This window comes from Miniopterus natalensis, chromosome 3, assembly GCF_054644295.1.
Source record: "Miniopterus natalensis isolate mMinNat1 chromosome 3, mMinNat1.hap1, whole genome shotgun sequence".
Taxonomy (NCBI): domain Eukaryota; kingdom Metazoa; phylum Chordata; class Mammalia; order Chiroptera; family Miniopteridae; genus Miniopterus; species Miniopterus natalensis.
Window position 1 is genome coordinate 76969301 of NC_142083.1, and position 22964 is coordinate 76992264.

General features: G+C 40.7%; 1 protein-coding gene across 1 annotated transcript in view; it reads left to right on the forward strand.

The window, feature by feature from the left end:
• The first annotated feature begins 486 nt into the window (after nucleotides 1–486).
• The window catches only part of RCC1L (RCC1 like), a 37071-nt gene continuing 14593 nt past the window's right edge, over nucleotides 487–22964 (forward strand). The window contains exons 1-6 of the mRNA XM_016225146.2: nucleotides 487–828; nucleotides 9195–9324; nucleotides 12084–12212; nucleotides 13060–13126; nucleotides 13724–13775; nucleotides 15864–15948. Coding sequence (XP_016080632.2) covers nucleotides 487–828; nucleotides 9195–9324; nucleotides 12084–12212; nucleotides 13060–13126; nucleotides 13724–13775; nucleotides 15864–15948 — 805 coding nt within the window. The remainder of the gene's footprint in view (nucleotides 829–9194; nucleotides 9325–12083; nucleotides 12213–13059; nucleotides 13127–13723; nucleotides 13776–15863; nucleotides 15949–22964) is intronic.

Consider the following 22964-nt stretch of genomic DNA (forward strand, 5'->3'; position numbering starts at 1 on the left):
TGAGTGGCTTGGCGGCTAAAGGGAGCAGGAACAGCTGCAACTAGGTAAGAAATGACGAGGGACAGTGAGTGGCAGAGGGAGTAAAACAGGGTAGGGGAGAGCACTACATTGGAGTTACAGAGTGGGCCACCCCTTCCCTTTTACCCTTGCTGATGGTTAAGAAGTGAAGGGTCTGGCAAAAAATGAAGGTGCCCGCCGGAGCAGACGCTCAGCAAACGGGCCTGGAAGGGAGATGAGTTCGGGCCGCCGGCCGGAGCTCGGACACCGTTGTGGTGAATTAGGTGGGCAGGGCCAGCTCCGCCCGCGCACTCAGGTTCCGACACCCGGCTCCGCCCAGCCCTCCAGCCGCCCGGAGCCCTCCGCCGCTCTCCGCACCTCCGTCTTCAGCCAGTAGTAGGCGTGGGCGCGGGCTCTTCCGCCGGGGCGCGGGGTCAAGGGTCACGCAAGATGGCGGCACCCAGGAGCCGCTAAGGCGTGAGGCAGACGATGGCACTGGCGGCACTGGCGGCGGGGGCTCGGCTGGGGCGCCGGCTGAGCGGCCCGGGGCCGAGGCCGGGGCCGGGCCGGGGCCGAGGGCACTGGACGGCGGCCCGGCGCTCGCGGAGCCGGCGCGAGGCGGCGGAAGCCGAGGCGGACGCGCCCGTGTTCCAGTACGTGGGCGAGCGCGCGGCTCGGGCCGACCGCATTTTCGTGTGGGGCTTCAGCTTCTCCGGCGCGCTCGGCGTGCCCACCTTCGTGCTGCCCGGCTCCGGGCCCCAGCCCCGCGCCGGCTCGCGGCCGCGCCGCAGGATCCAGCCGGTGCCCTACCGCCTGGAGCTGGATCAAAAGGTGCGGGCCGCAGCGCCCTCCTTCCTCCTCCGAGAAGCTAGTGACATTGGGTGCTCACACTTCTGGGAGGACGACCCCGGGAGGGGAAAGCGTTAGGGGCGTAGCCAACATCCCCCCGAGCGGCTGAAATGTGCCGGGCGCTGCTGCCAGCTCCCGTCGTTCGCACGTCCTCCCGGGAGCCTGGGCTGTCCCCACAGTTACGCGGATGGAGAGGGAGGCTCGGAGAGGCTGAGGGACAGGCTCCAGGCCCCACGGCTGGCAGGCGCACGTCCTGTGGGACTCCACTTGGGCCGGGGAGACTCCAGGAGTTCCGGTGTTAGGAAAGGCGGCTTTAAAAGGTCAGAGAAAATGTGGGAGAAGGTGAAGAATTGGGAAAGGAAACGTTAGCTGGAGCAGGAATGAGAGAGGAAGGGTTTGCACAGGAGGCCTTTGACGTGACTCGGAATGGAAAAGATGACAGGGAAGGACAGCTGCAGCCGGGCGGTTATCTTGGAAGCCGACCCTCAGAGAGCAAAAATGGATGTTTAGGGATGATGGTTGTGGAAATTTTGGTGGATGATGAAAAAGAGGCACATTTGACCATTTTAGCTCCTGACCTCTGTCAAGGATAACAAGCGATCTTTTAACTTTCCGAAAAGGGGAGGTCGATAGAAACAGGGACTTTAAGCTCAAGGCGAAAAGTTGGGTTGTTTACTTCTTAATATAGAGTTGTAAGAGTTATTAATGTATTCTGGCTATAGGTCCTTAATCACACATAGGATGTGTGCAGATTTTTTTTTGGCCAGTTTGTGGTTTTTTAAAATAGTGACCTGTGAAGAGCAAGTTTTTCATTTTGATGAAATTAAGTTGATCAGTTTTTCTCCTGTGGATCATGCTTTTGGTATCTTATTTAAGAAATCTTTGCCTAATCCAAGCTCACAAAGATAATTTTCCAGTTTTCTTCTAGGAGCTTTTTAGTTTTAGTCCTTATATTTGTTTATGAGTCAGCCATTTCAGTTGATTTTTTTGTGTATGGTGTGGGGTAAGGTTTTTTTGCATGTGGGTACCCAGTTGTCCTAGCATTATTAGTTGGACAGATTACCCTTATTGAATTGTCTTGGCACCTTTGTTAAAAATCAGTTGACTGTACACGTAAGGGTTTATTTCTGAACTTCTCAATTCTGTTCCATTGATCTATATGTCTGCCTTTATGCCAAAATTACACCTCTCTTGATTACTGTAGCTTTTAAATAAGTTTTGAAATGGAAATGTAAGTCCTCCAACTTTGTTGTTGTTTTTATAAAATTGTTTTGGCTATTCTGGGTCTGTTGCTTTTTCATATGAATTTAAGGATGAGCTCACCAATCTCTGCAAAAATACTTGATTGGATATTGATAGGGATTATGTTGAATCTGTAGATCGATTTGGACCAAAATGCCATAAAACTATTTTGTGTCTCCCAATGTATAAACATGGAATGTCTTCCCATTTATTTAGATCTATAGTTTCTTTCAACTATGTTTTGTAGTTTTCAGTGTACTATTGTCCACACATGCGTAGTGTCCCCCATTATCAAAACTCCCCTCCTCCACTGGTACATTGTTACAATTGTGAATTTACAGAACACATCCCAATCACCCAAAGTCCATAGTTTACCTTGGGATTCATTTGGTGTATATTCTGTTTGTTTGGACAAATGTGTAATGACATGTATTCCACATTACAGTACTATACAGATTATATTCACTGCCCTAAAAATCCTCTGTGCTCCTATTCTTTTTTTTTTAATCTTCATCCCAGGATATGTTTATTGATTTTAGAGAGCAAGGAAGGAAGGGAGAGAGACACACACACACACATCAGTGTGAGAGAGAAACATCAATTGCTTGCTTCCCATACATGCCCTGACTGGGGATGGAACCTGCATCCTAGATATGTGCCCTGAATGAGAATCGAACCTGCAACCTTTTGGTACATGGGATGACGCTCCAACTACCCGGCCAGGGTGTTCCTATTCATTTTATCTGCCATACTTTATTATTTCTTCAAATGCTCTTTCTGCCCTTTTCTCCTTTCCTTCTGGGACTTCCATTATGTGTATGATGATATACTTGATGTGTCCCAAAGTTTCCAAAGATCTGTTTATTTTTCTTCATTCTTTTTCTGTTTCTCAGACTAGGTAATGTCAATTGACCTACCTTCAAGTTTGCCTGCTCAAATCTGACGCGAGCTCATCTAGTGAATTTTTAATTTCAGTTATTGTACTTTACAACCTCAGAATTTCTATTTAGTTTTTTTGTATAATTTCTAGCTCTCTATTGATATTCCCTGTTTGGTGGGACATTGTTCTTATACTTTCCTTTAGTTTTTCACATGTGATTTAGTTCTTTGAATGTATTTAAGATAGTCGACTTTAAAGTCTTTGTCTTAAGTCTAACATCTGGGCTTCCTCAGGAACAATTTTTGTTGACTGCTCTTTTTCCCCCCTCCTGTGTATGGGCTATAATTGTTGTTTCTTCCGATTGCTTGCTTTTTGTTTTTTTTTCTTCTGGTTTTTGAAAACTGGACATTTAAAATGATACAAGGTGGCAACTCTGGAAATAAAATATTCCCACCTCCTCACGGTTTGTTGTTGTTGTTTGTTGTTGTTTAGTGGCTTCTTTGAACTAATTTGGTAAAGTTTATATTCTTTGTCATGTATGGCCACTGATGTTTCTGTTCAGTTAGCTTAGTGGACAGCCAGTAGTTGGACAGAAATTTCCTTAACTGCCTATAAACAATGAATTTCTCCATCTTTGCTGAGGGGTCAGGCCAAATAAAGACAGCCTTGAAAGGGGGGCTTTCCAGGGAACCACCAGATAGTTCAAATGAGAATTCTCTGGAAATAGGGCTTTGATGTTCCTATCCTATTCTGTATTCTGCCACCTTCTGTGGCTGCCAGATTGCTGATTTTCACTGCAATTGTAAACTGTTGGTTTTCAAGGCTACTGCAGAATTGCGAAGAGGTGAATGAGAACAGGGCAAGTTAAAACAACGCAAATCTTGTTGTTCTTGCTGAGATTTGGCAGCTTTTCTTGGGTAAACACTCTTCAGATTGTTCTAAGCCTTTGTTAAATTTCCAGAGTTCTGAAAATATTTACCAGTGTTCTTGTTGCTTCACCATTTTCACTGATGTTACTCAATTCATGTCCTTTTTTTATTATTTATTTTATTTATTTATTTATTTTTATTTTTTAAAAAATATATCTTTATTGATTTCAGAGAGAGGAAAGGAGAGGGAGAGAGAGAGACAGAAACATCAATGATGAGAGAGTCATTGATCGAGCCCACAACCCGGGCATGTGCCCCGACCGGGAATCGAACCCCGATCGCTTGGATCCCAGGTCGACGCTGAACCGCTGAGCCACGCCCAGCCGGGCCATGTCCTTTTTTTAAAAAAAAAATATCTATTATTAAAAATATATATATCTTTATTGATTTCAGAGAGAGGAAGGGAGAGGGAGAGAGAGAGAGATAGAAACATCAATGATGAGAGAGTCATTGATCTCCTGCCTCCTGCATTCCCCCGAATGGGGATCGAGCCTGAAAGCCAGGCATGCACCCCTACTGGGAATCGAACCTTGATCTCCTGGATCATAGGTCGATGCTCAACTGCTGAGCCATGCCCAGCCAGGCCGAAGAACTTCTTTAGTACATGTTATGGCAGGTCCACTAGCAGTGAATTTTCTTAGTCTTTGGGAATGTCTATTTCATCTTCATTTTCTAAGGATAGTTTTGTTGGCAGTTTTTGTCTTTCAGTACATTGAATATATCATTCTGCTGATTTCTGTTCCTCATCGTTTCTGATGAGAAGTTTGCTGTTAATGTTGTTCCCTTGTACTTGATGAATCCATTTTCTTTTGATGCTTTTTTATTTTCTATGTCTTTCAAGAGTTTAACTGTGATTTGTTGAGCAAGTTTGATCTGTAGATTTATGTTTTGTACAAAATTTGGTAAATTTTCTGCCATTCTGTTTTTAAAATTAGCATGTTTATTCATTTCTTTTTAAAAATATGTTTTTATTGATTTTAGAGAGAGAGGAAGGGAGAGGGAAAGAGAAAAACATCTATGTGAGAGAGAAACCGATCAGCTGCCTCCTGTATGCACCCTGACTGCAGATCGAGCCCTTAACCTGGGCATGTGCCTGGAATGGGAATCGAACCAGTGACCTTTCGGTGCATGGGACAACACTCAACCAACTGAACCACACTGGCCAGAGCTGTTTACTCTTTCTTTTTAAAAAAGTTTGTTGAATAGTATTGGAGTAACATTGATGAATAGCATTATATAAATTCAGGTGTACGACTTTATAATATGACATGTGTACTCTATCGTGTGCTCTTGACTCAAAGTCTAGTCTCCTTTGGTCGTGGTATATTTGACCCCCTTTACCTTCTTAGTTCTCCAACTCCCCTTCTCCTCTGGTAACGACCATTCTGTTGCCTGTATCTGTGCATTTGTTTTGTTTTATTTGTTCATTTGTTGCTTTTTGTTTTATATCCCACATGAGTGAAATTGCACAGTTCTCTCTGACTCTCATTCTCTCTGACTTATTTCACTTAGCATAAGACTCTCAAGATCCAGCCATGTTGTCACAAATGGCAATATTTCATCTCTTCAGTGGCTGAGTAATATTCTATTGTATATATGTACCACATCTTTATCCAGTCTTCTTCAAAGGACAGTTAGGTTGTTTCCATGTCTTGGCTATTGTGAATAATGCAGTGAACAAAGGGGTGCATATATTTTTATAAATAGTAGATATTTCAAAGTTTCAGGTAGATAACCAGAACAGGGATTGCTAGGGCATATGGAAGCTCTGTTCTTAATTTTTTGAGGAACCTCCGTACTGTTTTCCAAAGTGGTTGCACCAATTTACATTCCCACCAGCTGCATGCAATTGTTCCCTTTTCTCCATACCCTCTCCAGCAATTGTTATTTCTTGTTCTATTGATAATTGCCATTCTAACAGGTGTGAAAGTGGTAGCTCATTGGGGTTTTGATTTCCCTTATAACTAATGATGTTGAGCATCTTTACATATGTCTTGGCCATATACATGTGTCCCTTGGAAAAGTGTCTATTTTTTAATTGTATTGTGTGTTTTTCTAGTTTTGAGTAGTATGAGTTCTTTATATATTTTGGATATTAGCCCCTTATTAGAGGTATCATTTGCAAATATCTTCTCCCATTCAGTTGGTTGCTTTTTAGTTTTGTTGATGGTTTCTTTTATTTCCTGTGCCTTTGGAGTCAAGTTTACAAAAAACTCCCTGAGACCAAGGTCCATAAGTATAGTAACAGTGTTTTCTTCTATGTATTTTATTGTTCCAGGTTTTATATTCATGACTTTAATCCATTTTGAGTTAGTTTTTGTGTATGGTGTCAGCACTCTAGTTTCATTTTTTCGCATGTGGCTTCCTAGTTTGCGCAGCACCATTTTATTATTATTATTACTATTTTTTAATCCTCACTTGAAATGTATTTTATTGATTTTTAGAGAGAGAGGGAGGGAGGAAAGAAGGGAGGGGGAGAGAGAGGGAGGGAGGAAAGAAGGGAGGGGGAGAGAGAGAGAGAGGAAGGAAGGAAGGGAGGGAGGGAGGGAGGAAGGAAGGAAGGAAGGAAGGAAGGAAGAATTGATGTGAGAGAGAAATATCTATTCGTTGCCTATTGTACCTGTCCCAACCAGGAATCAAACTTGTAACCTAGGTATGTGCCCTGACCAGGAATCAAACCTGAAACCTTGTGGTGTATGGGACGATGCTCCAACCAATTGAGCCACCTGGCCAGGGCCCAGCACCATTTATTAAAGAGACTTTCCTTTCTCCATTGTGTTTTTGCCTCTGCCATTAATTCTTTAAATATTTTTTTCTGCCTCTTTCTCTCTCGCTCTTCTGGGGCTCCCATTACATAAATGTTGATACGCTTGTTTTGTTATAGGTCTTTGACGCATGGTTCATTTAAAAAAATTTTTTTTTTCCTGTTCTTAAGAATGAATAATTTCCATTGATATTTCTTCAAGTTAACTGATTCTTCTGCCATTTCAAATCTGCTTTTGAGTCTATATCATGAATTTTTCTTTTGGTTATTCTAGAACTTTACAACTCTAGAATTTCCAGTTAGGTTTTTAATGTTTTTATTTCTCTGTTCAGCTTCCACATTTGTTGAGTCATTGTCATTATATTTTCCATTAATTTAAACACAGTTAAAAAGCTATTTGAACCCAGCTGGGCATGGCTCAGCAGTTGAGCATCGACCTGGGATCCAGGTGATCAGGGTTCGATTCCCGGTCAGGGCACATGCCCGGGTTGCGGGCTCAGTCCCCAGTCGGCATGCGGGAGGCAGCCGATCAGTGAATCTTTCATCATTGATGTTTCTATTTCTCTCTCTCTATCTCCTTTCCTCTCTCTGAAGTCAATAAAGATATATTAAAAAAAAAAAGTTATTTGAGTGATAGTTCATTAACGTCTTTGACAAATTCAACATGTGGGTACACTTAGTTTGAGTTTCTACTTTCCCCTCAGTATATGTCACCTTTTCTTGTTTCTTTGCATGTCTCATACTTTTTCATTGAAACTGAACTTTTTGATGATATATGCACTCTGGAATCAGATATCTTCTGCTCATTAGCTTTGTGATTATATTTTGGCAAGTTTCTTAATCTTTTTTTTTTAAAATGTTTTTATTGATTTCAGAGAGGGAGAGATAGAAACATCAATGATGAGAGAGAACCATTGATCAGCTGCCTCCTGCACTCCGCCGGTGGGGATTGAGCCCTAAACCTGGGCATGTGTCCTGACTGGGAATCGAACTGTGACCTCCTGGTTCATAGGTTGATGCTTAACCACTGAGCCACACCAGCTGGGCAAGTTACTTAATCTTTAACTTGTGTTGAAAGGATCCTTGTGTCACCTGATTGTTGTTGGTGCCAATTCAACACCAACAAGAACCCCCAGTTTGGGGTGCAGTGAAAAAGGAAACTTTATTCAGTGCAAACAGTGATACTGCATGGATGTGAAAACAGCACTGTGAAACAGCTCAGTGGTGCTACAGTATAGTGTGGCTGTGAAAACAGCAGGACTGTGAGGCTGCCCCAGGGCCGGGTCCCTCTTCAGCTAGGTAGCTCTGCTCTGCTTTGCTCTGCAATGGCCTACTCTGCTCTGTTCCAGCTAGACATCTTCAGGATTTCAACTCTAGCCAGAAATTTAGTCTTCAGTGGAAAGTATGCTCTCTGATCCAGAGGGGAGCTGGCTTATATGGACAGGAGGCCCTGCACCTGGTCCCTGACTGGTCCATCCTCATGCAGATGAGGATTCCGAATCCTTAAAGTTTGGCCCAAAAGGCACTGTCCTGGTTGGTCAGAATAGAGCTGCTTTGATTGGTCAGAGCAGCTCTGATTGGATGGGGAAATAGGTTTCCAGGATATTTTTATAAGGGCTGGCTCAGATGGTAGAAACACAGTACAGGCAGGCAGTTCAGTTCAGGCTTTTCCCTGAAGTGCAGTTTGTGTGACATGCCCCTGTGCAGAAATGGCTGCTAGGCTCTGGCTCTTTTTTTAAAATTTGAGCCCAGTTAGCCACTAGGAATGCTTCTTAGTAGGTGTCTTTTTTTCCTCCTCCTCAGGGTTCACACTTGATTTTCTCATCTTTCAAATACTGCTACTAGTAGTAACAACAAGTGCATTAAGTCAGGTACTACATACTGTAAGGGCTTTAGCTGTACTAATTTAGCCCTCACAACAACCCAAAGAGAGAGCTACAGTGGTGCCTCGGTTTTTGAATGTGCTCCGCTCCGGAAGACTGAGCTCTGAAATGTTGGAAACCTGAGGGATCAACAGCCGACAGCTGGGTCTTAGGATCCTGCCCTCAGCGGAAGCCATGGGGCATGTTTGACTTCCGAGGCGTGTTTGAAAACCGAAGCATTTCCTTCTGGGTTTACAGCGTCCCTAAACCGAAATGTTCGTCAGTGGAGACGTTGGAGAATCTTGGTACCACTGTACTTATCTCCATTTTACAGAGAGGGAAGCAGATACGGAGGGGCTAAGTAATCTATCTCAGGTCGCACAGCTGGTAAAGGGTAGAGCCAAGATTCAAACTAAGGCAGCCTTCAATTTAACTACTATGCTAGGCTATGTCTGGGTCAGTGGGGATGATGTAATACCTAATTCATAGGGTGAGTATAAAGGTTACATGAGATAATACATATTGAACACTTAACACATAGTAAATGTTGAGTAAATGTTAGTCGCTATATTAATGGTATGAGTTCTAGGATTGGATAAATAACTTGTCATAAATTGCTGAAAAAAACTTGATATCACAAATCAGTTAATGCCTTATGGGAACTCTTTCAGATTTCATCAGCTGCTTGTGGCTATGGGTTCACATTGCTGTCCTCTAAAACCAAGGATGTTACGAAAGTTTGGGGTATGGGACTCAACAAAGATTCTCAGCTTGGATTTCAGAGAAGCAGGAAAGATAAAAGTAAGCATTCTCGCCGTGGCTTCTTTCTGCTATGACTAATCTGAGAGCTCCCTTTGGATTTTCATGGGTATCATCACATAAACCAAAGCATAATGGCAAAATAGGTGCAGTCTTAAGGGGATGTTGTTGGAAACCATCTGGACTAGGTAGTCTTTCAGCCTCTTTGATAATAACATTGAACCTTTAGGCAAAAAGAAATTGGCTGATAAGTGAAGATGTTCCTTTTTGACCTCAGAGAGATCTTTCTTTCCTAGCTTGGAGATAGCCTGCAATACTCTACAGTACCTAGGATGTGGTCTGGGAAAAAATTCAATGAAATCCTTAAGGTGGAGGCTTTATTCCAGTTGTTTGAAAGTTTAATTGTAAAAATGTTAGAAATTATTTATAATAACATTTTAAAAAGTACACATTAGTCAAACAGTATTTTAAGAACAATAAGAAACATTTTTTAAACTAGGAGAAATTACATAGACATACCTACTTAGGACAGAGCTTTCCATTCTTTTCTGTTTTCTTATTCATATACCAATATATATTTTATTTTGATTATAGCATATGTTTTGTTTTCTGCCTTTTTTCCACTAATTTTATATCAGAATTCTTTTATAAGTTAATATTGAAGTCTTACTAGCTGTAGGATGCCACATCACATTTTTTATACCACTTATTAGGAACAATTTTAGATATATGCAGAAATGGACAGAATAGTGTAATACATCCCGTGTACTGTCACCAGCTTCAGCAGCCATCAAGTCATGCCAGTCTTGTTCATTCCCCCCACCTTCCCCTCAATAAATTTGAAACAAATTCTAACACTGATTTCATTTATAAATATTTTGGTACATATCTAAAAAAAGTAAGGACTCTTTAAAAAAAAGTAAACACAACCTTATCACACCTAAAAATAATTAACAATAGCTCTGGCCAATGTGGCTCAGTGGGTTGGAGCTTTGTCCCTTACACTGAAAGGTTGCAGGTTCTGTTCCCAGTTGGCACACACCTAAGTTGCAGGTTCGATCCCTGGTCAGGAGTCAGGTGATCAATATTTCTCACGATGATATTTCTCTCTCTCTCTTGCTCCCCCCTTTCTTTCTCTAAAACATCCTCAGGTGAAGATTAAAAAAAAAGTATATTAAAAAAATAATTAATATAATTCCTTAATATCATCAAATATCTAGTCAGTTCAATTTGCACTAGTCATTTTGAACTAGTCAACAATCCAGTTCAAATTGTTAATTGTCTCACAGATGTTAAATTTATATTTTACTTTAAAAAATTTATTTGAATCAAAATCCAGGTAAGGCCCAGACATTGTAGTTGATTGATATGACTTTTAAAAGTCTTTTAAGTCTGTTTTAATCTTTTTTCTTTGAAATTTACCTATTAAAGAAATCATATTGTTTATCCTATAGAATTTTCCAGTTTGGGGTTTGCTGAGTGCATCCACATTTAACATGATCCTTTATATTTCCTGTCAGTTGGTAGTTGGATCTAGAGCCAGATTCCCTTTAAATGTTATGTATTTACAGCATCCCAGGCCCTTAGGGGTCTATACAGATAGTAATGGGGGATGTGAGTCACTTTTCAGTATTCTAAAGTACTGTATCTTTTCAGCTAATAAGGCTGTATAAGCTAACAACACTGTCTAGTTTCTTTGATTTTGCCTAGAATCATATAATCTTATTGTGATATGCCAGTTATTTCATGCTGCTCAAAAACCCTGAAAATTGTATAAATCACTAATGAAACAAATGGGCAGGCATATTGTTGCAACAGTAATAATGCCATTTATTTGGTAAGCAAAATATTTTTTTTGTAATCCTCACCCAAGGATATTTTTTCCATTGATTTTTAGAGAGATTGGAAGCGAGGAAGGAAGGGGGAGGTGGCAGAGAGAGAGAAACAGCGATGTGAGAGAAACAACAATGTAAGAGAAACACATCAATCGGTTGCCTCCCAACTGTGCCCCGACCAGGGCCAGGGATTGAACCTGCTACCCAGGTAGGTGCCCTTGACTGGGAATTGAACTCGGGACCCTTGTGTGTGTGGTCCAACGCTCTAACCGCTGAGTACGCTGGCCAGGGCTACAAGAGGAATTCTTTACATAGACCAATCAGGCTTTTTCAGTAGGATTGTAAAGAACAATAAGGTTCTTCTTTAGAGTGACTTCTAAAAAACTTTCCCCTTACTTGCTTACTTAAATATGAAAACTTTCTTTTTTGTATAGTCAAGAATCCTAAAGGCATAGTAGAATATATGATGACAAGTCTGCTTTCTACCTCTGTCCTTCCAGCCACATGGTTTTTCTCCTTGAAGACAGTTTGTGTTAACAGTTTCCAGGTTATATTTCTACAGAGATTTAATGTATGTGCAAGTAAACGCATCTACGTATTCTTTTTGCTGCCTTTTATTATAACAATATTTGTTGTTCACTTTACTGAGAAGTTTTAGTGGGCATTGCAGGAAGAAAATGCTTTTACTTTCCTTAAAAGTTCAAACGGTATTAAATGACATATGAAGAGATTTAAAAAAAAAAATAAGACTAGTATGCTTTTCAATAATCCAGTGTGTAATGGAGGCAATGTGATTCAGTGGGTTGGGAGTTGAGGACCGGGGTTCTAGTCCTAGCTTATGTGCCTTGAGTAAGTCATCCCAATATCTGACTGAGTAAAAATGTGGCGGTTTGACAGTATGATTTCTGATGTTAGAAATGCTGTGGCTCTCAATCAGTGTAATGAACCCGATTGTTTTTGTTTCAGCAAGGGGATACGAGTATGTTTTGGAGCCCTCACCGATTCCACTGCCTCTGGACAGACCTCAGGAGACACGGGTGCTACAGGTCTCCTGCGGGAGAGCCCATTCTCTTGTCCTCACAGACGGTGAAGGAGGTAAAGAACTGATGGAGGAGTGGGGGAACTGCTTTCTTGCTGTTGGGCCTAAAGGGGCTTATTTGGTTGAGCCATGTCTATTTAGTGAAGCTGTTGGCATTTCCTGAGCAAATCAGTAGGATGCTCAAGAGAGCTGTATTGGGCAGACCTTGCTAAATCTTTTATGCTCTCTGCTCTCTGTGGTTCTTGGAAAATCTCAGCTTATCTATAAATGTGACAGCACACACCAGGCAGCCTTTCCCAGGCATTTGCATAAAGGCACCGAGCTGGGCTACACATGCAGATGGCTTTTCCTGTTGTTCTGAAAGAAGCCTATTTGCTAACACTTCTTCTAAGTGGTGGGGGCTTTCAGAGTCCAGGTTTCTTGGTAACCCCCACACTCTACAGAAGAGTGGTCTTTAGGGAAAGACCAACTTGACTAAATTTTGCAAATTTCATTTTCTGGCTACGTGTACTTTGTAGGAAAAGGTGAAGGTAGTGTTTAGGAACTTTTTCAGGAGGGATTTTTGCATCAAGGGCAACCTAGTGACAGGTCCAGGAAATGGGGGTGCTGAGGCCTTCACAGGAGGTGCTTACCTTATGTAAGGTGGGGTTTCTGAGAGGTGGAACTAGGGCCCAGAGGGGAGGGCAGAAGGACAGTAAAGGTGGCACACACTGATGTGGCAGGTCTAGACCCCAACATACCTGCGGCTCTGCCTGCACTGGTTGCGAATGTTGGAGAAGGAAACCAAATGGCAGTTAGGGTGAGTGGTTGGACTAGGACCACTTTTAAGACCCCTTCCAATCCTGATATTCTAGGACTCCATGAATCTGAAGAACTGATTTAACTAGGGGTGTTATTTTTTAGTCTTCAGCATGGGAAACAATTCTTACGGGCAGTGTGGAAGAAAAGTGGTCGAAAATGAAATTTATAGGTAAGTTCCTGAAAGAACTACCCCTTCCCCTAATTGTGTTAAGTATTAAACATTTCCTGAGTGATAGACCCACAGAGCAGTAGGCAGGGTTCCTCTTGTGTGAGAGGAGCAGTGAGACTCACAGGAAAGCTGTGGAGAGGATTGTTTCATTGCAGGTTGAACTCTATGCATTAGCTTGGTGGGAGGGGAGGGTTCATGAACATTGATTGTGATGTGTAGAAGTTCTTTGAATTAGTTTTGTATTTTTAACCAAATTGATTAACTTCACAAATTCCTGTTTCAGTCCTATTCATTTAGTCTTTAAAAAAAAGACTAGTTAATTGCATTTCCCTCTAGTTCATTGCATTGCACTGGTGGTTCTAAATACTACCAGTTTCAACTCTGGCAGCATATGAAAATCACCAAAGGATTTTGTTTGTTTTGTTTTACTTTCACACCTGGCCTAATTCTGCCTTATTGTATCTGACCTTGAGAGTTTCCCTAATAGTTACTCTGTATGTGGGGCCCACAGTTTAGGGTGACAGAGTAGGGGCCAGAACCCCACAGTGCTTACCATGAACATATCTCTTGCTTCTCCCCAAATTGCTCCTGGTGTAGTGAAAGTCACAAAGTCCATAGAATGCAGGACTTCGATGGACAGGTGGTCCAGGTAAGAGGCATGGGCTGAAAGCCACTCAACCTGCTCTCTGGGGCACTTTTGAAAGGGAGAAAGTTGGGTGGAATGATGAAAAATTTGGTAGTCGGATTTTTCTGAATTAATAAATTATTTTAGTGAAAATTATTGCCTGCCTACTATAGGACACAATTTGCAGTAGATTGCCAAAATTTAATAAGGTTTGGGGGATAATACTCTAGTGGGAGACACAGGTTAAAAAAACTAGCTGTATCAGGGCACTGTCTATGTTCCAGCCTGGCTTTATCTTGTTTATCATTTTATTCCTGTCCCTGGTGCAGTGCCTGGCATGTGGTAGGTACTTATAATAAATAACTAAATAGCCCTGGCCGTTGTTGCTCAGTAGTTAGAGCTTTGGCCCGTGCACCAAATGGTGGTGGGTTTGATTCCGGTCAAGGGCACATATGTGGGTTGCAGGTTCAATCCCCGGCCCTGGTCTAGGCATGTGCAGGAGGCAACTAATCAATGTGTTTCTCTCACATGGATGCCTCTTTCTTTCTCCCTCTCTTCCCTTTCTCCCTTCCACTCTCTAAAAAAATCAGTGGGAAAAACATCCTTGGGTAAGGATTAGCAACAACAATAACAAAACATAAATAAGTGAATATATATAGAAATTGCTATAAAAGTACCAGAAGGGGAATTGTTAAGGCTAAGCAGGGGTGGAATGGAAGGGAGAAAAGGCATCATGGGGGAGGTGGCAGAAGAATTGGCCAAATAGACTGGGGAAGGGTGGGAGGGAAAGTTTTCTGGTAGAGGGGAGGGAGCAGCTGGAGGCTCTGCTGAGAACGTGCTGTGTGGCTGGAGTTTGGTATGCTTATGAGAAAGTGGTGTGGGGTAGGCTAGAAGATAGGTTCAGAGTGGATAGTCTTGAATACCTCGCTAAGGAGTTTAGACTTCATCCTCTTGACCGTTGGGGCCTATCAAAGGTTCTAAGCAGGGAGAGTGACAGCCAAATCATGAACTATTTAGAAAGAGCTAAGGAGTTTAGACTTCATCCTCTTGACCGTTGGGGCCTATCAAAGGTTCTAAGCAGGGGGAGTGACAGCTAAATCATGAACTATTTAGAAAGATAACTTTGGCCATGGTATGGACTAGAGTTGGGGGAGAAGTGATGAAGGCCATTTGGGAAGCCATGGGGAGAAGGGACAGGTGGAGAGACATGTGAAGAGATTTGACTGGATTTGGGGCTTGATTAGCCAGGCAGGGAGTGAGCTAGAGGGAGTCAAGCAGGACTCCATAGGCAGATGACTCAGCTGCTGATGTTCTCAACCCAAATAGGGGGTGTATTGGAGGAGAAGCGGGCTTGGGTTGGCTGGGAGAAGGAAGTGAGGAAGAGTGAGAGAGCGAATTTTCAGTAGAATGTAGTGCTTCTTGCACAGGCTTCAAAGTCACATGAATGAGAGTTTGACTTCCTGCTTCACATATTAACTGGGTGAGTTTGGACAAGTTACCAAACTCCTCTGAGATTCAGTTTCTTACTGGGTGGCTTTGGTTATTGACTTAGCACAGTGCTTGACATAAGTGTTCAATAAAGAGTGCTTTTCATTAGGCAGTTAGGAAAATAGTCCGAACTCAGTAGAGTTGTTGGGACTGGAGATAATAATGTGGAGGTGACACTTAAAGCCTTGGGAATGAATGCAGTCTCCCAGGGAAGTGAAGACTGAGGAGAGACGAGGTCAGAGGAGACAGAATCTTGGAGGATTCCAACACTGAAGGGTAGGAAGTAGAGGCTGGGAGAGGCAGAAGAGGAATAATGAAAAGAAAGGCTTTTGGAGGAGGAAGTGGTTCCTCAGGTGTGGAGGCGATGGAGGAGCTCTTGGGGTTGTTTCTTAGGATACCTGGTACTTTACTTTAGCAGTTTTATTGGAGTTGTAGCCTGCTAGGCTGCAGTGCATTGAGAATGAATAGGAGGTGGAGCCAGTGTGGGGCAGCCTGGTGGGCTGGACGCAGCGTGCTTGGTGCTCAGGAGCAGTAGGGAATGCTACTGGGCTTTGGGTCCATTGACTAGGACCCTGGGCTTCAAACGATTTCTTCTCATCAACCTCACCTCTGTCTGTCTGATAGGTCGCCTGTGGTCAGGACCATAGTCTGTTCCTAACGGATAAAGGAGAAGTCTATTCTTGTGGATGGGGCGCGGACGGGCAAACAGGTATTGTACCTTTCACCCCTGGCGGTAGTGCATTATGGCATTGTGAGCTGTAGGGCTCTCAGAGGCTAGAACCCATCTTCCTTAACTTGACTCTTACCTTTCTTGTCGCTTCCTGGGAAACACTATTCTGTTTCTCCTGTCACTTTCCCATAGAAATGATCGTAAAGGATTAGGTAGAGGATTGGAGCCATCCCTCAACAAAGGCGTTCCGTGCCTTGTAAAGAAGAGACAAGTGCCACCTAAGAGGAGCTTGATTTTAACTGATTTCAGAAGAATATTGTTAAGGGAGGAAGGAATGAGGGATAAACTTTATCATCTTGTATATTTAATCTTTTTGTTTTTGATATTTGTCTGAAGGGAAGGCCTTTAATTTTAAGATTTAAGTCTTGTTTAAATCCTTAGTAATCATACTACCACCAAATCGTCTTTGTTCGTTCTTTCTTGTTTTCTTCCAGTCCTTGTTCATGTGAGTACATCTTTTATATTGTAATGATAGCATAGGTGATTTTATATGCTTGTTTTATCATTTAAATTTACATAAAACATTTTTTCATGTTGATACAACTTTCACAGTTACTGTTTATTTTAATCCTCACCCAATGATATGTTTTTATTGATTTTAGAGAGAGAGAAACATCATGTGAGGGAGACATTGATCGGTTGCCTCCTGTACATTCTCTAACGGGATCAAACCCATAACCTAGGCATGTGCCCTGGGAATTGAACTCGCAACCTTTTTGGTGTACAGGATGATGCTCCAACCAGGTGAGCCACCTTGGCCAGGGCCACAATTACAGTTTTTAATATTTGTATGATATAGCATCCAACTAATTTATCATAAGATAAATTAACCGTTTAATCATTTTATCAAATGATTACTTAATCATTACCCTGTTGTCAGGAGGCGTGCTTTTTTGGGGGTGGAGGATGTGCAGCAGCCATTGGAGGTATTGCAACATCATGTGTAGAGATGTAGCTTTTTCTTTCATTTGAATTATTGTCCTAAGATAAATTCTCAGGAGGAATGGCACAAAGGTTTAGATTATTTGTATTATTTTCAGAATGTTTTACTTAATTGCTTTCCAAAAGTTTTACCAGTTTATGCCATCATCAGCGGTGCACAGAGATACCACTTTAATCATAGCCTCTCTTGCAATGAGAATTGTCAATTTAAGTGTGCTAATTTAATTACTGTGCCAGTTTTCTAAACGTACATTTTATTGGTAACTGTAAAGTTGAAGCTTCTCTTTATTTTTAAAATCTTGTGTGGGTAATTTTGAAAAAGCAATTTTTTATAAAAGTAATAAAATTGTTGATACATTTTAACAGCATAGACAGGAATAAGGTGGAGAGTAAAGGCCCCACTTGCTGGAGATAACCATGCTTAACAGTTTCCTGGTGCCATCCCAGAAACTTGCTGTCACATGCTGCACCTCCTCTGGCCTCACTGTCTTGCTCTGCAGGCTCTGAGTCCAGCCACATGGGCCCCTGCAGTCAGTTCCTGGAGCATGCCCTCCTCTTTGCTGCCATAGGGTCTTTGCATATGTCATTCCCTTGGCCTGGAATGCTCTTTTTGCTCTCCTTTTTATCCTGTAGGCTCAGCATGGCTGTCATCTCTTCAGTGAAGGCTTCCTTGACCATTCTTTCTAATTGTTCTCCTTTTCCCTTGCACTTTCTATCTGAGCATCCCATTCCTTTCTTTCATAAACCTTAAACATTTTGAATTACTTTTTAAAAATATTTTTATTTATATGTATTATAGAATATACAAAAGATGATATGTAGGCAATACTCCCCAAATTTATCTACAGATTTAATGCAATTTCTATCAAAATTCCAGCTGTCTTATTTGCAGAAATGGACACAGTGATGATAAAATACATATGGAATTATAAGGTACCACAAATAGTAAAAAAAAAAATTGAAGAACAGCCCGGCCGGCACATGGTTCAGCGGTTGAGTATCAACCTATGATCCAGGAGATTGAGGTTCAGTACCTGGTCAGGGCACAAGCCCAGGTTGTGGGCTCGATCTCCAGTGGGAGGCATGCAGGAGGCAGCCAGTCAATGACTCTCTCATCATTGATGTTTCTCCCTCCCCTCCCCCTCTCCCTCCCCCTCCCCCTCTCCCTCTCCATCAATAAAGACATATCTTTTAAAAAAAAAATTAAAAAATTTGAAGAACAAAGTTGGAGGAATCACACTTTCTGATTTCAAAATTTACTACAAAGAGATGGTAGTAACCAAAACAGGGTGGTACCACATAAGAATAGGCATAGATCAATAGAATAGAGAGTCTAGCAGTAAACCCACACATCTGTGATCTACTATTTTTGACAGGTGTTCTAAGACAAGTTAATTGAGGAAAGAATAGTCTTTTCAACAAATGGTGCTGGGACAACTGGATATCTACATGCAAAAGAATGAATTTGAACCCCTATTTATGTCATCTATAAAAATTAACTCAAAATGGATCAAAGTCATAAATGTAAGAGCTAAAACTGTAAAACTCTTAGAAGAAATCATAGTGTAAATCTTTGTGACCTCAGATTAGGCAGCAGTTTCTTAAATATGCCAGCCTCCAAATCACAAGCAAAAGAAGAAAAAATAGATATATTGACCTTCAAGAAAATTTAAAAACTTTTGTGCATCAAAGACACTATACAGAATGAAAAAACAGCCCACAAATATTTGTAAATCATATATTAGATAAGGGTCTGGTATCCAGAATATATAAAGAACTCTTATAACTCAATAACAAGACAAACAACCCTATTAAAAAATGGGCAAAAGTGTTATGTGGGCATTTCTCCAAATAAGATATACAAATGGCCAGTAAGCACATGGAAGGATACACATACAATTAATCAGGGAAATGAAAATCAATACCACAATGAGATTCACTTCATATCCATTAGAATTGTTACTATAAAAAACACACACTCCAGAAAATAATAAGTATTGACAAGGATGTGGAGAAATTGGAACCCTCATACACTGCTAGTGGGAATGTAAATGATGCAACCTCTGTGGAAAAGAGTTTGGCCATTACTCAAAGTATTAAATGTAAAATTGCCATAAACCTCAGCAATTTTGAGTAATGGCCAAACTCTTTTCCACAGAGGTTGCATCATTTACATTCCCACTAGCAGTGTATGAGGGTTCCAGTTTCTCCACATCCTCTCCATGCTATGAAGATTTGTACACAAGTTTTTGTGTGGTCAAATCTTCATAGCATTCTCTATACTAGCAAAAAAGTAGAAACAACCTGCATATCCATCAACTGATAAATGGATAAACAAAGCACAGTGTATACCTACAGTGAAATATTATTCAGCCATAAGAAGGAATGAAGTTTTGATACATGCTATGACATGGATGGACCTTGAAAACCTTATGCTGAGTGAAAGAAGCCAAATGTCCAGAATAGGCAAATACATAGAGACAGAGTAGATTAGTGGTTGGCAGGGCTGGTTGAGGTGGGAAATGGGGAGTGGCTATAAGTAGGCATGAGGTTTCTTTCTGGAAGATGCAAATGTTCTTAGATTAGAAGTATTAGTTGCACACCATCATGAATATACTTAACTACTGAATCATGTACTTTAAAAATGGTTGAAATGGTGAATTTATGTTATGTGAATTTTATCTTAATTAAAAATATGTAACAAGTATAAATTATAAAACATGATAATAAAATCAGCACTTGTGAAACCACTACCCAATTTAAGATCTTGGACATTCCCTGTACTGCAGCTTCTACCTGTGTGCTACTCTCCTGCTTCGTAGGCTTCCTTCCCCCAGAGGGACCCACCATCCTGAATTTTATTGTTATTTCTTTCTCTGAGGGGACAAGAAATTTATGTGCATACACACACACATTTCTAAAGTATTGACTAGTTTTGCTTATTTTAGGGGTCATACTATATGTATCTTCTGTAACGTGGTTTAAATGCAACATTATGTCTCTTAAGACTCAGCCGTGTTACAGATATCTGCAGTTTGTTCGTTCCTTCCCCATCCCCTGCCTTGGCAGCTGGGGAGATCAGTGTTAGCCTTAACCTATTTTTCTTCAGTTTTTAAAAATTGTGGTTTAAATACACATAACATTCACCATCTGGACCATTTTTAAATGTCCAGTTCATTAGTATTAAGTATATCCGTATCGTTGTGCAGCCATCACCACCATCCGTTTCCAGAACTTTTTCATCTTATAAAACTGAAACTATACCCATTAGACAGTAACTCCCCATTCTTTCCACCTCTCAGCCCCTGGCAACTGCTATTCTGCTTTCTGCCTCTATGAATTTGACTACTCTAAGTGCCTTATATAAGTGAATCATACAGTATTTGTTTTTTGTGTGACTAGCTTAATTTTCTTAGCATAGTGTCCTCAAATCATGCATTGTGTAGCATCTGTCAGAATTTCCTTCCTTTTTAAGGCTGGATAATATTCCCTTGTATGTATATAACACATTGTGCTTATCCATTCCTCCATTGATGAACACTTGGGTTGCTTCTACCTTTTAGCTCTTGGAATAATGCTGCTGTGAACATTGGTGTACAAATATCTCTTTGAGACCCTGCTTTCAATTCTTTTGGGTATATACCCAGAGGTGGAATTGCTGGATCATATTTAAAAATTTTTGAGGAACTGCCATACTGTTTTTCATAGCAGTGGCACCATTTACATTCCCCACAAGCAATGTGTGAAGTTCTAATTTCTCCACATCCTTGCTAACACTTGTTATTTTGTTTTTGTTTTGTAATAGTGGCCATCCTAATGGATGTGAAGTGGTATCTCATTTGTGATTTGCATTTCCGTAATGATTAATGATGTTAAACATCTTTTCAGGTGCTCATTGGCCCTTTGTATATCTTCTTTGAAGATTGTTTTTTAATTGGGTCATTTGTTTTTTGTTGTGGTTTTGTTTGCTATATATTCTGAATATTAATCTTATCACATATTTGATTTGCAAATATTTTCTCCCATTCTCTGGGTTGCCTTTTTACTCTGTTGGTAGTGTCTTTTGATGCACAAAAGTTTTTAATTTTCATTAGTGAAATTTGTTCAGCTTTTCTTAAAAAATTTTTTATAGTTTTATTAAGACATAATTGATATACATTACCATATAAGATTAAGATGTACTGCATGATGGTTTGATTTCTATATATTGTGAAATGATTGCCACAGTAGGTTTAGTTAACATCCATTATGTCACACAGATACAGTAAAAAGAAAAAAATGTTCTGCTTGTGATGAAAGCTCTTAGGGTCTACTCTCTATTTATTTAATTTTTTTAATCCTCACCAGAAGATATTTTTTCCATTGCTTTTCAGACAGAGGGAGAGGGTGAGGGAGAAAGGGAGAGAGAGAAAGAAAAACATCGATGTGAGAGAGAGACATCAATTGGTTGCCTCCTTCATGCACCCCGACTGGGGCTGGGGGTCAGACTTGCAACTGAGGTGCATGGCCTTGGCCAGAATTGAACCAGAGACCCTTCAGTCCGAGGGCTGAAGCTCTAACCACTGAGAAAACCTGCTAGCACAGGATCTATGCTCTTAACAACTTTTTGCTTTTGTTGCCTGTGTTTTTGGGTCATATATCTAAGAAATCATTGCCAAATCCGATGTTGTGAAGCTTTTAGCCTAGGTTTTCTTCTTAGAGTTTTACAGTTTTAGGTCTTACATTTAGGTTTTTGATCTGTTTTGAGCTGATTTTTGTATATGGTGTTAGTTAAGGGTTCCACTTTATTTTTTGCATGTGGGATACCCAGTTCCCCACTACCATTTGTTGAAAAGATGTCCTTTTCCTACTGAATGGTCTTGGGATTCTTTTCAAAAATCATATGACCATATAAGCAAGGTTTTTTTCTGGACTCTATTCTATTTCTTTGGTTTATATGTTTGTTTTTATGCCAGTACCACCCTGTTTTGATTACTGTAGCTTCATAGTAAGGTGAAATCACAAAGTGTTAGTTTTCCAACTTTGTTATTTCTGCAAAAAACATTGTTGGGATTTTAATAGGATTATGTTGAATCTGTAGATCACTTTGGATAGTATTGACATCTTAACAATATTAAGTCTTCTAATCATGAATGTAAGGTGTCTTTCCATCTGTTTATATTTTCTTTAATTTCTTTCAGCAATGTTTTGTAGTTTTCATTGTACAAGTTTTTCACCTCTGATTGTTAATTCCCAAGGATTTTATTCTTCCTGATGCTACTGAAACAGAATTGTTTTCTTAATTTCCTTTGTTGGATTGCTCACTGTTAGTATATAGAAATGCAGGTGAGATTTGTGTGGATTTTGTATCCTGTTTCTTTGCTGAATGCAGTTCATTTTTATAGCTGTATGATATTCTACTATGGAACACACCTCAGTTTATTCACTTTTTGTTGACAGATAATTGGATGGTTTACAACTTTTTGTTATATAACAAACAGTGTTTCTATGATCATCGGTGTGTCTCCTTGTACATGTGCTCAGGAGTTCTAGGAGCTCTAGTGAAGATTCTGTGAGTGGAAGTGCTGGGTTATAGGGTATGCATATGCATTCCAATGATTGTTTCCAAAATGGTGGTAACAAGTAACCTCCACAACAGCAGGGCGTGTCCCACAGCCCGGCAAAGTTTGGTATTGTCCACCTGAAAGTTTCTGCCTATCTGCTTGCTGGCTGTGAAATAGTCTCGCATTGAGGGCTGAATTTGCATTTTCCTCACTCCTACTGCAAGTGAGCATCTTGCCATGTGTTTATGGACCAGTCTTGCTTTTTCTTCTCTGAAATGTATGTGGTGTCTTTACCCATTTTTGCTGACTTATTTGTCTTTCTTACTGATCTTTAGGAATTCTTTATTTGCTCTGTATCTGTAGTCTGTCAGTTTAGTGTTGCACATATCTTCTCCGAGATTGTGGTTTGTCTTTTTGTCCATCCATTTGCATTTTTAATTTTAACTATATTTTTTCATTTCTAATTGTTCCCTTTTTAAACTTATCTAGCCAATTTCTGTAGTCTCTTAT